Raw genomic sequence first — 16,765 nt, 5'->3', positions numbered from 1 at the left:
TCTCACTGGGATCATACATCAAGTGTACTGCATCGACCTAGAATGGGCAACCTAGAAGGCATTGCAATGTGTTTTCCACTGTAAGGGCACTGCGATGTGTTTTCTCCACTAGAAGGGCATTCATGAGAGCACTACATCATGTTTTCTCCATTTTAAGGGCTGGGAACTTACACTGGAAGGCACAGCATCACATTTTCTTCACTGGAAGAGCACTCTAGATTACCCTGCATCAGGTGTTTTTTTTTTCCATTTTTGGATGCTCTAGAGGGCACTGCATCATGTTTTGTCTCACTGGGATCATACCTCAAGGGTACTGCATCTCATTTTCTCCCCTGAAAGGGCAACCTAGAATGCACCGCATTGTGTTTTCCACTGTAAGGGCACCCTTGAGGGCCCTGTATCACATTTTTTCCACTGTTAGGGCACTGCATTCTGTTTTCCACTGTAAGGGCACTCTTTAGAGCACTGCATCAGGTTTTCTCCAATTTACAGGCTTTACATTGAACCGTGGAGGGCAAAGAATCTAATTTCCTCTATTGAAAGGGCACTCTATAGGGCACTACATCATGTATTTCCATTGGAAAGGCTCTCTAAAGGACACTGCAATTCATTTTTTCCCTTGGAGGGGCACCCTAGAGGTCACAGCATTGTGGTTTTTTTCATTGGAAGGGCACTTCAGAGGGCCCAGCATCATGTTGGGGTTTTTTTCTATTATAGGCAATCTAGGGGGCACTGCATCATATTTTCTCCACTGGGAACATACCTCAAGGGTACTGCGTCTCATTTTCTCTCCTGAAAGGGCGACCTTGAAGGCACTGTATTGTGTTTTCCGCTGTAAGTGCGCCCTAGAGAGCCCTGCATCACATTTTTTCCACTGTAAGGGCACTGCATTGTGTTTTCTCCACTAGAAGGGCACTCTTTAGAGCACTGCATCAGGTTTTCTCCAATTTACAGGCTTTGCATTGTACCGTGGAGGGCAAAGAATCTAATTTCCTCTACTGAAAGGTCACCCTATAGGGCACTACATCATGTATTTCCACTGGAAAGGCTCTCTAAAGGAAACTGCAATTCATTTTTTCCACTGGAGGGGCACCCTAGAGGTCACAGCATTGCGTTTTTTTTTCACTGGAAGGGCACCCAAGAGATCACTACATCTTTTTTTCTTCACTGGAAGGGCACTTCAGAGGGCCCAGCATCATGTTTTGTTTTGTTTTTTTCATTATAGGCGATCTAGAGGGCACTGCATCATATTTTCTCCACTGGAATCTCACTTAGGTCATTGCATCACATTTCTCTTCAGAAAGGGCACCCTAAAAGGTACTGAATTCCCTTTTCCACTGTGAGGGTACCCTAGAGGGCCCTGCATGGCATTTTTTTCCACTGAAAGGGCATCCAGAGGGTACAACATGTCTTCTCCACTAGTAAGGCACTCTAGAGAGCACTGCGTCATGTTTTTTCCACTGGCACAGCATACTAGATAGCACTGCATCGGATTTTCTTAACAGTAATGAGCATCCTAGATGGCATTGCATGATGTTTTCCACTGTAAGGGCACCCTAAAGGACCCTGAATTGTATTTTTTTCCACAGGAAGGGCACCCAGAGGGAACCGCAAAATGTTTTCTCCACTGTAAGGACACCTTATATGGCACTGGATCATGTTTTCTCCACTAGAAGAACACTCTTTAGAGCACTGCGTCATGTTTTTTTCCACTGGAAGGGTATCCTAGACAGCAGTACATCAGATTTTATCAACTGGAGAACACTCATATGGCATTGCATTGTGTTTTCTTCATTTTGAGGGCACTGTAGAGGGAGCAATATTGTGTTTTCTCCATTGGAAGGGTGTCCCAGAGGGCGCTGCACCATGTTTTCACCACTAAAAGGAAATCCAAGACCGAACTGCATGGAATTTTCTCAACTGGAAGGGCAACCTAGAGGCCACAGAATTGCGTTTTCTCCATTTTATGCTTTATTTCTGCACAGAAACAAACTCAACATAACATTTCTCCAGGTGTCTTTACACTAAAAAACACTTCTCTACCTGTTATCTCTGCTGTTATCTCTCTAGTGCCCTCACAGATGTTGACATTAGCCAACATAATATAAACATTTCACATAGCTAACCAAAAACGTTCAAACAACTAAAATGCTAATGTGTGCTGAATCATTCCTGTTCACACATTTGAAGTTTATGTATACGTGTGTGTGACTGTGTTTTCAGGATATTCCCAGACCCCCTTCAGCCATGAACCACCAGCCTTCTCGCCCCTATCAGCCCCCAGGCCTGTCAGCCCTGACAACATGGTAATTAAGTGGGAGCTACTTGTCAAGAAGCTGCAGTGCTACACATTTCTTATTGGATTACAAGGTGCTGGGAGGGAATGCATGAACAGTGCTCCTCTCCCTGCTGCTGCTGGTAGAGACAAATGAATAGAGATCCGACCCTTTCCTTCACGCCCGCTGATCGCCAATGCAAAATACAGCATGTGCCATTTATTTCCAGAGTCAAAATAAACCCACCGTGTGATTGTGCTGCAAACGTCTGGGTGTTTGAGTTTGTGGTGCTTAATAGATTCTTAATGTGCAAAGGATTGTAGCGTATCAGATGGGCTGGGAGTTACTGGCGTGACAACAGCAACAGCGGAACGGATGGCTTGCTTCAACACCTGGAGAAGGGCTCATAGGTGTGTGCGTGTGTGTGTTAAGGGTTGAGATGACTTGGTGGTGATAAAGCAATAAACACACCACACAGTCACTGTTAGGGCAGCCAAATGCTATATGGGCAGAAGAATGGAGCTGTTGTTGTATCGTTGCAGGGAAAGTCCGTACTCAATTGCCAGATCATTATGTATATGTGTATTTATATATAGTTTTAGACTTTTTTTCCAACAAATCACTACATATGACTGACTGGTTTTTCTATTCCCCAGGCTGATAGGTGTCTGCATTCACTTATTGACAGGAATAAGAGACTGTGGTCATCCTTGCAGCCTTGAGCTAAACACTAATTCCTATACACTAACATGCTAATGCTTTACAGATTTATTGTTTACCCAGGCTGGCAGACAACACATTCTCCCTCCAACCTTGTCACATATCAACGTTCGGTCATGGACTTTTCATAAGCATTGGATTTCAATGACTTCGGAGTGAGCCTGGGTCGGCTGTCATGTACTTTTGTAGACTTTCCCACCAAAAGTAATGCACCAAAATTCGTACATATGCCACATAATCATGAGCAGTAATTCATGCATAAAACCCGTACTTCAGAAGGCTGCGATCATGTGATTAATGCACTAAGGGGAGTAAAGAAGGAAGCAGTCCCGAGAGATCCAGTAAGGACGCAGGCTGAGGTGGTGGATGGGTCACAAAACACAGGACTTTTCCCAGGAGACGAGTGTTCAGAACCGCATGAACCTTGAGTCCTTCTAAGAAACGTCCTCATCATATTTCTTTCCCTAAACCTGACCACAGTAACTTTACCTACCTAAAATGAACCTCTTTTATTTTACGTTAATAACGTCACTTTATGTTAAGTATGGGGCGCTAATTCGTAGGCTATCATACAAACCGTTGTTTGGGGATATGTTGTGTTTACCACACTCACAGTCTTAGTTTAGCGTGTAAGCATGCTGACATTTGCATAACCATAAAAAGCAGCGTATATGATAATTAATTTTTTAAAATAATCAGAATAAAGCTTGCAAAATCACTGATATGGGACCCTAAATGCAAAGTTTAACATCATATAAAATAAGATTTTATTGAGCTCCAGAGGGGAAATGCAGGTGTTGCCACACAAGAACAGAAATTAATACAGATAAACAGAGAAGGTAAAAATAAATAATAAGAATTACATAAATTAAACATAGGGATAGAAAGTAATATAAACTATACAAGAGCAATTAAACTCAAAATTACAAGGCAAGAGTGACAGTGTTATTAGTTACTGCAGGTATAGTATGTGTAAGCAACACACCAGAATAATATATCATTAAGTGATGATACTTAGTGTTTGTTATTAATATGGAAATATAATAGAAAATATATAGTATGATGTAATAAAATGGTGTAATATATTATCATACAGGGCTACAGAACAAAAGATTTAAAGTAGTTTTATAGTATGACATGAAATATATGAAATTTAATAGTATAAGTGTGGATGTAGCCATAGTTTAATGTACTTAGTTTGTACTCAGTGACATCTGCTCTGTTGTCCTTCTGAACCTTGAAACAAGAGACACGAAAAACAAAGTTCTCAGCCTGTGTGTGTGTGTGTGTGTGTGTGTGTGTGTGTGTGTGTGTGTGTGTGTGTGTGTGTTTTCTTTCTCCCAGCGTCACAGCATGAAGGACAGTCACTGACTGAAGTCTCTAAATGGCAAATGACACCTGCGTACTCCAAACAAAATGCTACTGTGTGAACTACAACTGCTGATAAGAGGGAGGTGGAGGAGGGAGGAGGAGGAGGAGGACGGGAGGAGAGGGTGAGTCAACAATCCAGTTCACTCTGCTGACATGTTAAATCTCACACTTTGGGAATGAGACCTGGGTAAGGACTTCAGCAGATACTTATCAGTGGCAGTTAGTGCAGACAAACACTGTCACCTTCTGCTCAGCAGCCAACTGCTGCCTCACACACACACACACACTGTTCTCATTGTACTCTTTGTTATATCTCAAGATTTGATACCTAAGGGCTATAAATGTTAAATACGGGCTGGGGAAGGAATAATAATTTCCATCTTGCCAATAAGAAGAAGGTGTGTGCGTCATTTACAACCCCTTAACATTTACTTCTTCCCTTTAAATACAGTTACACTTCTGCGTATGTTTTGTATGCCAGCTCTTCATAGGTAAGATATCACGTTTACACCATGACTTATAGCTGCACCTTGTCATTAAATGGAAATATTCTAGATGTCTTTTGCATCACTTTATACACATTTCCTCAAAATTTAGCCTGACATAATAAGAAAATAAGGTGAGAATGAGTTTTTAAAGGAATAGGCTACTCTGATATTTTGGTAAATACACTTTCACTTTTTTGCCAAGAGTCACATGTGAAGATTTACACCGCTCTCATCTCTGTATAGTGAATATGAAGCTGCAGCCAGCAGCAGGTATGTTTAGCTTAGCTCAAAGACTTAAAACAGGGGAACAGCTAGCCTGGCTCTGTCCACAGCCAACGCAATCGCCCAGCAGTACCTCTTAAACTCACTCAAGCCCCTTTCACTGGTTCGGCTTAAAAAATATTGAGGTAACAATTGACCCTTCACTAAGCCTCTCCCTAAATCAGTCACTAGCTGTGTTCGAAAACGTCCACTCACTCACTCACTCACTATTCCCTATTTCATGTTTACTATATAGTGCACTACATGGGGAACGACTGAACGAGATTTCGGACACTAACTGAAATTTTTTCTTCTTCTTCTTCTTCTCCTCTGGCAAACGATGACAGCATTGCATTGTGGTATACGGGAGTAAAATGTAGTGTACATCGTTTGTTCACTCACATTTGCTGTGCATTGTGGGTATTTTATAGTCCACTATATAGTGAATGAAATTAACCGCGGAGAATTTGAACAACACTACAAAATGGCTAACACACTATATAGTGCACTTTATCCATGATAGGGAGCGATTTCGAACACAGCTACTGTCCAATCCTTCATTAGCAACCGTGTGTAGCAACCGAGAGGTCCGTCACGTTTTCAGTAGAAGCTAATATGCCGAAGCGGCATGCATACGGTAACGTTACCTTCAAGTCCAACACCTGATACCCAAAAAGTGTCGAAGGTGGTGTTGAATTTTTTCCCCTTCCCCAAGCCCAAGACCCAAGGAAGATATGGCTAAAACAGTGTGGAAGACCACATGAACAGCTGAATCCAGCAAAGATAAATAAAAACACCTACGTTTGTTCCAAGTTAAGATGCTAACTAACGTTAGCTAACGCTAAATTTTTGTGTGCTAGCTGCTCTCCCTTTGTCTGCCCCAACGAGGGAACATAACTCAACATTAACTTAAATTGAAACCATATATTGACTTACCCTGCTGTACAAGAATCTTCCTTGTCCTTCACGTGAAGTGTCAAGACGTGGAGTGCCTGACGCTTGCATTGCGACTGGTGAGCTTTTCCCTCTATTTTAATGTTCTCGTGATTTATACTCCGCCAGCAGATGATATTGTGAATGTAGCTCTCACATGCATATTGAAGACCTTTCTGTTTGCTTCTCTCTTATATCTCCGAACAGTTTTTCCAGAAATTTGATGTTATTTCCTTTGGAATATCTCTCACTGATATCGCTGAAAACTCCATATTTCTTATGCTAGGAGTGAAAGCTTGACGGACGTGGCAACAGTAACTAAGGGGGGCGGGGCTTAGCAAAGGGTCAATTTGCACGCATCTTTTTCAGTAGGTCCAACTCTGGCCTTACACAGTTAATCCTATGAGCATTTTATAATCTGACAAACTCAGTTAATATGTCCAACCAACATGATTTGTTTTGATCTTAAAATGCTTAATTATGTTGAGCCAACTTAATATTATCATGACATTTAGTGGTCAAACTGTTTTATTCAAACTTATTTATTTAAATTCCATCCTACTCAAAAATGTCAAAAATGTTGATTTTGACCGTCTTAAAATAAATTGTCAGCTGATTTAAACACATTAATGTAACAAACATAACTCTTTTTTATGCTTTAAATGTTTTTTATTTTAAGCGTTATCCACTAACCCGATGAATCATTTTTAGAGTGTAACATGCTCAAACATCTGGCTTTTGTCTTCAATGGGAAAGGTTACAATAAGCATTTATTCCAGGGACAACTGACTCTGCAGTCACAGGTATTTATCAGCTCCAGCTCTGATCAGCATTGATGGAAACATGACAACCAGGTGTCATCCCACAACGCTATGATGCCTGTTATAGACAGAACCAACATGCAATGGTGATTTCATTCCTCCAGTAGCACTAGATGCAACACTGGCAAGACAGTGAATAAGTAACAGATATAAGACAAAAGAAGTAACTGCCAAAACATTTGGCCTCCATGCTGCTTTCCACTGTTTACAAACCATTCGTGACATCAAACTTAACACACCAGAATAAAACAACACATTCTCACTCCGACCTCATCACACAGACATTTGGTCATGGACTTTCCATGTCCACATACGACGTGCAACGTACTGGGTGTGTTGGTTGTTGCTGTTCGGAGAAGTAGAGTCAAGTTCTGCCTGTTACATGCATTGTCTTCTTTCAGAATACACTTCTGTTTTCACAGGACACTTAACATTTACACACAGTCTCTTTCAAAATAAATGCACTATACGTCAGTACAACAAAGCAAACTTTTTTCCTTCAACAACACACACATGCATGGGGTTACGTTTGGCCAACACACACATGTGGTTGGGTTTAGGAAAACAGAACAGTGTATGCTAACAAATAAAAACAAACAGAATGTCAAATTAACAAGAAAAGCGGTACAAGCAAATTTGGAAACGTGGAAATACAAGGCAAGCACCATAAACAGCATCAAAGTTTTAACAAAAACAGATTTAACCCTCGGTTCACTTCACATATTGTTCTGAGTTTTCAACAGTTAGCTTAGCCTAGCATACAGACAGGAAACAGAGGGGAAAAGCTAGCCCTAGGGTCTGACTGCCCGAGTGCACTCTGGCTCAAACTGGACTGTTCATGAGTTCAGATCTCTGTTGAAAGTACCATCTGGACATTCAGAGGACCGTAAATATATTAGAATAAGAATGTCTTTATTGTCATTGCAGGTAGCATACAATGAAATTTGTTGTCTCTCCTTAAGAAGAACTGTATTCTTTCATGCATGCACACCACACACACACATACATTAAAAAAGGCACACATTTTATTGTGTATTTCGAAAAAAGGTAAACCAGTCGAAACAACAGAAAAATCACAATAAACAAAATGGAAAAATTCTGATTAAAAAAGTGAAGACGACGAATTTATAATGGGAATGTGTTTTTTCTTTAGTGTTTTTAGTCTGATATCAAAACAACCATGAATGCACTGTCTGTGTCTCTCTTTCTCTCTCTCACACACACACACACACACACACACACTGTAAAAAAGAATCGACACCAAAGGCTTAAAATTATGTCAGTTCTCTGTGGTGACACAAAATGTCATCGTCAACCCAAATCCAATTACAGCAGCAGCAGCAGGACTCTCTTTGAACCCATCACACATCCACAATCTCCTCCTGACACGAGATTTCTCAGTGGGCTTAACAGCCGAGGAAGGAAAAAAAATGTAAAGTGATCAGAAAATAGAGCTTTAAAGTGGTTTGGCTTCAGACTCCCGTCGATGAAATGTGGATGTTTGTGCCAGAAAGGAGAGATTAGTGACTTTTTTTCTTTCACCTCTCGTCTTGTTCATTATTGCACGGATCAGTGTTCTGCAGCTCATGTGAAACCCATGTTTGAAGCTGTCTTTCAGCGTGGACGCACACTCATACACACACACACACACACACACACACACACACACACTGAGAGTCTGTAACTGGAAAGGAATGAGTGGAGAAATGCATCTTGAACGGATGAGATGATGCTGCTCACAGATTTATGGGCTGATATCATGTTTCAAACCTCTCTGCAGAACAGTTAGTCCACGTCCACACTTCATTTATGTGTTTTGGTTGTGTGATTTGTGCTTATGCAAATATGCAATGTGATAAAACAATCCGCTTATAATCCTTTAATGAGTCTCAATGAGGCTGGGTTTACAGCGTTGTTACACAAAGTTAAATATTTGCTGTCAAAACACCTTGGTGTTTTATCGTTCCGTTAATATCAAGATATTGTGACTTAATTTAATATCCAGAAGACTTGGGATTAATCTGAAATAAAATCCACATCTGTATAATTTCATTGAAATACAACTCCAGTGCTCTTATTTTGTTGAATTTTACCATTTTGACAAGATTTTCTGCTTTATTTTATAAAAAATATTTTAGGATTTAACATAAAATTACAGTTAAATGAGATCCAAAATAAAAACAGAAAATAAAAAATATTTAGAGCTATCTCTGAAGGACTTGTGGCATCAAATATATATATAAAAAAACAAAAAACATTTTACTTGTATTTTATAGTATAAATTCACTTCTTAAATTTATTTCTAGTTATTCAAAATGCCCAGTGCTCAAGAGGTGGCAATGCTTCCGCTGTTTTAGGATTTAAGTTAGTGAAAACTGGCACTGTTCCAACAACACACACATGCAATCTGAATATACGCACTTACTTTGAAAATCTCACTATTCACAAAATTCAAGATGTCAAAATAAGATAAAAAAAAAGTTGCATTTTTTTCAAATAATAAATGATAGAAAATTGCCGTCAGACTGTTTATAGCACCTATTTTTATTTTACAAAACTCCCAGAGAAATTAAAAAATAAATTACTGTCTACCTGATGGTTTTGTTTGTGTAAGATAAGTCATTTTTTTATTAGTCCTTTATGTCCTGTTTGTTGTGAACTGTCACAAATGTAAAAACCATAGTGATTTATTAGTGGCTGCAGACTAACTTCTGACCCAAACAAAAACCTGTTCACAGTTAAACATGTCATAACTGGAGCATTAAATGAAATGCAAGACTTTTTATGGAAAGAGTTCAGTCTTTTAAAGTTTATTGACATGAGGAAAACATCGGGATAATGTTTAAATACTCTACACAATAACGTTAATAATAAAACATGCACATGGAAAATATAATATACTGTACATAAATATTACACTGGGAAAAAACAAATCCTTTCTAGCTGGTGTCTAACGCAGTGCCTGTGTGTTTAAGATTTAGTTTGAGCCCAAAACCACAACTTGAGATGAGATGCCCTCTGACTGAGACAAACCTGATGTTTATAGTGCAAGAAAAGACACTTAAAGGAAATTAATGGAATGCTCGACTCATGGCAGGTGTGGGTCTCTTCAGTATGGCCTCCACAGAGAAGGACAAAGACTCACTGGACGCCATCTTGGTCCCCACAGGCTTGGACAGAAAGTCTTTGCCGTACCTGTCGGTGATTTTCACGGCCTGAATGTCTTTGGCAGAGCCCTCCCTGAACTTTCGGGCGGCCTCCTCTAAGAGCTCTTTGCAGTACGGAGCTCCGAGCTCCAGCCCTGCCCCTCCGCTGGTTTTCTCACTCAGCGAATGCTGGATGAGGGAGTGAAAGGAGTTGAGTTTCATGGAAAGCTTAGTGCTGTCCTTGCTCAGCTTGTTCAGGACTTGGCTGGAGTTTTGGGAATGAGAGTTGTTGGGGAAGGATTGTCCGAAGCTTCTCTTGGGTGGAGAGAATGCTGAGCACTCCCTCTGCCCCCCCTGGGTGACAGCAGGAGGTTTGGGATCAGCTCGTTGAGGGTCTGATGAATCCTGCAGTGCAGCTGCTCGGGATCCCTCCAGTTTGGCGGCGAGAGCCGCCGCAGCCTCCTGCTCTGGCGGCTGGCTCTCAGCAGGCATCACCTTCGGCTCCCACACAGCGCCTGGCTTCATGTTCTGCACTGCCGTGGCGTTGAACAGGCACTGCTGATAGAGCAGGGCGTCACCCAGGTTGGCTGCACCGCGGGGCCACATCATGAAGCCTCCTCGTGATGGCTGCAGCGGGTAGTGGCGGTAGGTGGTGGCCACACTAACATTGGAGGAGATTAGCTCAACATTGGCCGAGGCGGTGGGGTACTGCATGGAGAGATCCAGGCAGTTCGGGCTGAGGAAGTTGCACACCTCTTTGGGCTGCGGCTCGACCTGACCTGCTGGTGAGTAGGCCGTCTTGTAGTTGTACTCTGCAGCGTGGTGGGCCATACTGGTGGGGAAGATGAGCGAGGCCGCCTGGCTGTTCTCCAGCAGCTCTCGTTCTTTGTACTCCCGCTCCAGCATGATGGTTTCCAGCTCCTTGTCGGCGAAGGCCCTTCTCTTCCTCATGCGATCGCTCAGCGGTGGGGGAAGAGACGGGTTGGCCGCCAGGAATGGATCAGACTGCACCGGACGGTATCCTGTCATCAGAGGAACCCACAGTTAATTCAAGGTTTATGACTGTCAATGTGTTTTGGATTAAAGCTGATGTCGAGCATGCTGCAGAAATGTTCTCACTCACAAACATGCAAAACTGCAACAAAGAGGAATTTTAGTGTGGCTTGAAGAAAATATAAATCATGCTCAGCAATTAAATCATATTTGCATGTTGTGAGTGTCAGAGATGTGAATTATAGTAAACTTATTGCATGCCAAAAAGGTTTATCAAGTCACTGCTTACAGAGGTTAACAAGTCCTGATCACTGTTGTGCTGTTAGTGGAAAAAGACAGAAATCCAAGACAAGCTAGAGGAGAAACACAAGTTGTATCCGAGTTAAACAGGGACAGAGGACGAGCCAAGAGACACAGGAAAAGATCAGAAACATCTAATACAAAGAAATAAATAAAACATGTGTCTATTTGTCAGGTTTGCTGCCTTGTTACCTTCGAGGATGCTTTTGGCGAGCATGGTCGACGGTCGGATGTGTCGCTGATATATCGTCCTCCTCTCTGCTGGAATTTGTTTCCCAGATATTCCTTTCTTATCCTGATGAATAGAGAAAATAAAAAATGACTAAAGACGTGCTGTCAGGAGGTTTTTCTTAATCCTCTAACATGCCTGATTTGTCACAGCTAAAGTCACATGTGTTCGGATAATATAATCCAACTCCTTCATAGTCAAGTTCTTAAAATATGAGTCATGATACTGATTAACTGCCTTTAAATATGTTAAAGCAGGATCAGCATGTTGAGAAACTAAACATAAGATGTGGCCTATCAGTTACCTTTAAGTTAAAGATAAACATTATGTTACATGCATTGCTTTGCCCCATTTTAAAATGAGATAAATTTACAACTAAACCTGATTGCATTGCTACAAACTGCAGTTTTGGACCGTGTAATAAAAGTTATGCATTCAGCGTTCACACACATGCACGCACACACACACACTCAAACATAAAAACTCCCATCTGGTATCATCTTTAAAATACCACAGCTGACGTGGTTCATTATTTCACCGCAGACATTCTCAAATATTTGAATGTCACCACCACAGTCAAAACACACAAACAAACACACACACATATATATGGTGTTTAAGGACATCATAAAGGGATTTGTATTTGTTTACAAGCAAAGATGGAAATGTATAATTGTCGGTATAGGCAGCGAGAGAACATTTGTTTTTACATTCTCTGATTAAACTGTGTAAATACACTTTAATTGATATTAAATGATGACTGTTTATTTGCTGGGACAACATTAGGAACCCCTCAGGGATCCTGACACGTCACTTTGAGCACCACTGATTGACATCCATGTTCATTTAGTCAAACAAAGAGTTAAGGTAATGCATATTAAAGAGCTACATTAATCCTGAGCATGAATCTGATCCAATACATGCTCAATCTTCAAACCTAAATCTGTATCTAAAATTGGGAAGTCATGTTTAAATCGTTTGGTTTTTTTTAACAGCTAATGTTTGACTTTGAAAAATAAAGACGGTAACTCTGTGTTGTCTGAAAGAAGAGAATTAAAATTATGTTGTACTGGTTGTTTACAACTGAAGCCATGCAGCGTGTGTCACAGAGAACTTCTTCCCAGCTGTGATTTTTTGTTTGTTAATTTATGTGCACTTATATAACTCAGCGGTGCTTGACGGTAACGCCCGATTTCTTTTACTTGGAGTGTATTACTACTGATATATCAGCACAGACAAACTTGTTCACCTTTTTATGCCTGTCATAGTCAGAAAAGGAATCGCTGATGTTGCACTGCAGCTCAAATCAATAAAAAAGAGCAAATAAAGACTTGATATTTGACTGTAATATAAAGATTAATTAGGTAAAATATGAGGACTGTTTGAAGCTTAAATGAAGTCACACTTTCTTAACCATTCAAAGGTCACAGGTCAGTAATCAGAGCGTCTAAATCTCCAAGTCAAAATGCCATAATCATGAGCTGGCCACGTATAAATAATGTGTAAGTGAACACTATAAATCAGACGGTGGAGAGCGTGCAATCTATAACCACTGCTCATAATGATACAAATATTGTTGTTGTGACATTTGCTGATGATGTGTGTTAAATTTTAAAGACATGTTTGCATGTTTAACATTGATTTCCCCTGAAGAAGCCTGAGGAGACATGTGATGTGCAGTGTGTGTGGACAGCAGTGACTGAGCCACTGGATTCACAAAGTAAATAAAGCAGTGGTGAGAAGTGCTCCTGACTCAGGCTGTGAGAAGCAGGAACAACATTTCCTGGAAATCCTCACAGCAGAAAAACGCAGAGGGACTAAACCTGAAGACTTCTTAGGATTCACTTGTTCATCCTGTGTGTTTAATATCATTAATACTAACAGTATTATAGGTTACTGGTGTGTGCTGTCATGAAATAAAGTGAAATAACTTATATTGTGGGGTCTTATTTTTTTAATTAAGTGCTGCTGAATAAAAGCACTTGAACGCATCACAGCTTTAAAGCGAAGGTTCCAGTCTTTAATAACAGCATTGAAATCCATGCACACATTCATCCACACACACACTCCGGGCCTACCTCCGTAGCCTGCTGCCTCCTCAGGGCCACCTGCGCCGCCATCACCCGCTGCCTCTCCACCACCAGCAGGCAGTTGGCGCACTGGCAGTCCCTCCAGCGGCAGAAGCGCTTGTGTCCCTTCAGGCAGGACACCACGCCGTGGTTGCGGCAGCGCGCGCACTTCGGCGTCCGGCTCAGCTTCCTCTGGTCCCCGGGACACATGCCGCTGGGGCCCGGCTTGTCGTCGCCCTTGCTGCCGTCTCCGTCGTCCTCGGAGGCGGCGTGGCCGAGCGGCGCCGAGCCCGGGCGGCTGGAGGGGTCCGCCAGGTCGTCGCTCTCCGTCTCCAGGCTCTCCACGTCGATCTCGAACTCGCAACCGGCGTTGTCTGACATGTCTGTCCGAGTCCTCCGCCGGCTGTGTGCTGTGCACCCAGGTTATGTCTGGAGACAAATAAATATGACTATTATTATGGGCGTTTTATTGCACTTGAATAAATTATAATAAATACACATCAACTCACGCGGAAGCAAAATTACTCCATAAATCTAAAATAACTGAGCTTGAATTATTTTCCTGATTGTTTAATCAACCTATAAGCAGTATAACTTGTTTTTAAAATATTAACTAAACCATGCACAAATAACATTTAAAGATATTTGGGGGGGAAACTAATTTTCCTTATTGATTTGCAAAAATATGTTGGAAAAATATTCCTTAAAATCTAGAAAGTGCACAGCAGAAAAACATCCATCAGTATATTATCAGTACTGTGGACAGTTTGCACTTTGTTTACGATTTTGCAGAAGATAGAACTAGAAAAGCATATTTAATTTGCAGCCTACACATGTCAGAAAGCAAATATGAAAATCTATTATTGGAAGCATAGAATAAATCACATCAAGAGATTCGTCATGATTTATCACATCAGTCCATTAATTGGTCTGTGTGCAACAAACCTCATAAAGTCATAGTAATCCTCAATACTTGGCTCACTGCTCAAATTAACATGCAAACATAAGAGTCCATTTTACCTCCAGAGGTTGATGGTCAAAGTCCAGGGTCTCTGCAGCAGCGTGTGGCGTCTCTCAGCACTGTGATGAATCGCACACACACACACAAACACACGCACACACAGTCCAGGCTTGTAATTAGCTGTTAATTGAGTGTGTGACTGAGTGTCAGTCTCTGCACGCAGCCAAGTCTCCTCTGAAGGAAACACTCAGAGCGCCGCTCCTATGAACCGCTGCAGTCTGCGCTCTCTGCCCTCTGATTGGCTGCTCGCAAACACGCGGCGACCAATAGGATTACGAGCAGTTATCCGGGCGGGGAGGAGGGTTAACAGTAAGCATTCATTTGAGTCATTTAACACGATTTTAATGTTTAAAAAAGTTAAATAATTTTTAAAAATTAAATAAAAATAAATAGTTTTTAGTTCCCCCGTGTAGTATTGATTTAAAAAAAACATTTCTCTTGTAAAACACTGCTGGTTTTGTATTGCCACAGCTAATTATCAAAAACAAAGCTAGCTTGTGCCCTTAATGGTTTCTTTGTCTTTTTTTTTTTTTTTTTTTTTTTTACAGATGTTAAGATGTCTAACTTTTTTATTTATTGCCTGGGAGAAGATTTAATTTTCCCAATTCAGTATATGCAGCTCTTTCACCCCTCTGCAATGGCTTCCTGTGACTTCCACCAGAAATGAGGCTACATGGAAATTAATCACGGTTATTTGTGAGCATTTTAAATTTTTATTTATCAACATTGTAGGCCTGCAGGGATTCTTACATCACCCAGCTGTAAAAATGTGTAACCCAAAGGCCTATGACAAATTCAACAAATGTTTTAACAACCTGTCAAGTCTACGGCCTGCACCTTTTCTCTAAATTTTGCCAAACATCAATAGCGATGCTTGTCCTCAGTCTCCCTCGCGAAGCTAGCTGTGGAGTCCAAATCCAGACAGAAAAAAAGTCTTGGAGGAAAATATTGAATTTAAAAGCCTAGCACATTGACAGGTTTGTTTACTTTCACTGCAAGGTATTCATAAACACTGCAGAGTAGCCACCTTATGGTAACATACTGATAATTATTAATAATGTTGATAAGCTGGCATCATTGAATCAACGTCATACACCGTGGTTGAATCACTGTTGAATCGTGTTTTGATTCTGAAAGATGAATCAACGTTGATTTCACAATGTTGTGTCAGTGTTGTTTCACAAACGTTAGACGTTATTTAAAGTTGTTTCAACATTGAAATGGATCAATCTGAAATTTCAATGTTGATTTACAAGAGTTTCATGTGCCAGCTGGGTTTAGACGTAATAAGGCTGAGTTACCTTTATTGTAAGTCTCAAATATATTTTGCAGCTCTACACAGATTAAAATTTTTTTGGACTAAAATTACTCTCCCGGTCAACCCCTGTCCTGACATATTACTTTTTTGACTGGGTGAGAAGACACCTTATGTAATGAGGTGACAAACAGCCTGATAATCACTAGGTTGTCAAAGTAAAGAGAAATGTTAACTTAAAATAACTGATATCACCACTTTGGCATTTGCTGATTGATATTCATCCATAAAATTTCAGTGTTTGCTAATTTAGCCCATAGATTTCTGTTGTGTGCTAAAGATGTGAAACTACTCTGAACAGGTAAATTAGGCCACAAATAATCTTTTAATTCAGATGTCTTTAACACTTTTCAGTCCAAGGACCCCTCAGCTGAGAGAGATCTGGAGCAGGGACCCCCTATTGAACTGAGTGGATGGAGATTGTTCCATTTATTTCTGTTAACGGTCCTTTCTTGCACCATAAACATCAGGTTTGTGTCAGTCAGAGGGCATAAGATGTTGTTTGGGGTCAAACTAAATCTTAAACACACAGGCACTAGATTTGACACTAGCTAGGAAGGATTTGTTTTTTTCAGTGTAATATTTATGTACACTATGTTATATTTTCCATGTTTTAATAACAACGACAGGCCATATCAACTTCAACCTGTTGCAAAGGGCGAAATGTTTGTGTGGATTTGTGTTAATGTGTATTTTCAGACACATTTTGATTTTTAAAGGAAAAACAAACATTTCAGACAATATTTTGGTGGCCCCCTGATGGGCCCCGGACCTCCTGTTGAAGGATAAAAAGCACATGCAGTGCCTTTTCAGATCAGTTAT

At 40.8% G+C, this 16,765-nt stretch overlaps 1 protein-coding gene across 1 annotated transcript; it reads right to left on the bottom strand.

The window, feature by feature from the left end:
• Positions 1-9,664: 9,664 nt before the first annotated feature.
• dmrt2a (doublesex and mab-3 related transcription factor 2a) lies at positions 9,665-14,787 on the bottom strand. Its single transcript, XM_049578547.1, has 4 exons — positions 14,628-14,787; positions 13,617-14,036; positions 11,502-11,604; positions 9,665-11,038 (listed from the first exon to the last, which is right to left on the bottom strand). The coding sequence occupies exons 2-4, from the start codon at positions 13,986-13,988 to the stop codon at positions 9,942-9,944; spliced, it is 1,572 nt and encodes a 523-aa protein (XP_049434504.1). The 5' UTR covers positions 13,989-14,036; positions 14,628-14,787; the 3' UTR covers positions 9,665-9,941.
• Between the last annotated feature and the right edge of the window lie 1,978 nt (positions 14,788-16,765).

The sequence above is a fragment of the Epinephelus fuscoguttatus genome, linkage group LG6 (genome assembly GCF_011397635.1).
Source record: "Epinephelus fuscoguttatus linkage group LG6, E.fuscoguttatus.final_Chr_v1".
NCBI lineage: Eukaryota > Metazoa > Chordata > Actinopteri > Perciformes > Serranidae > Epinephelus > Epinephelus fuscoguttatus.
The sequence above is the reverse complement of the archived record's forward strand: the minus strand, read 5'-3'. Positions and strand labels throughout refer to the sequence as shown.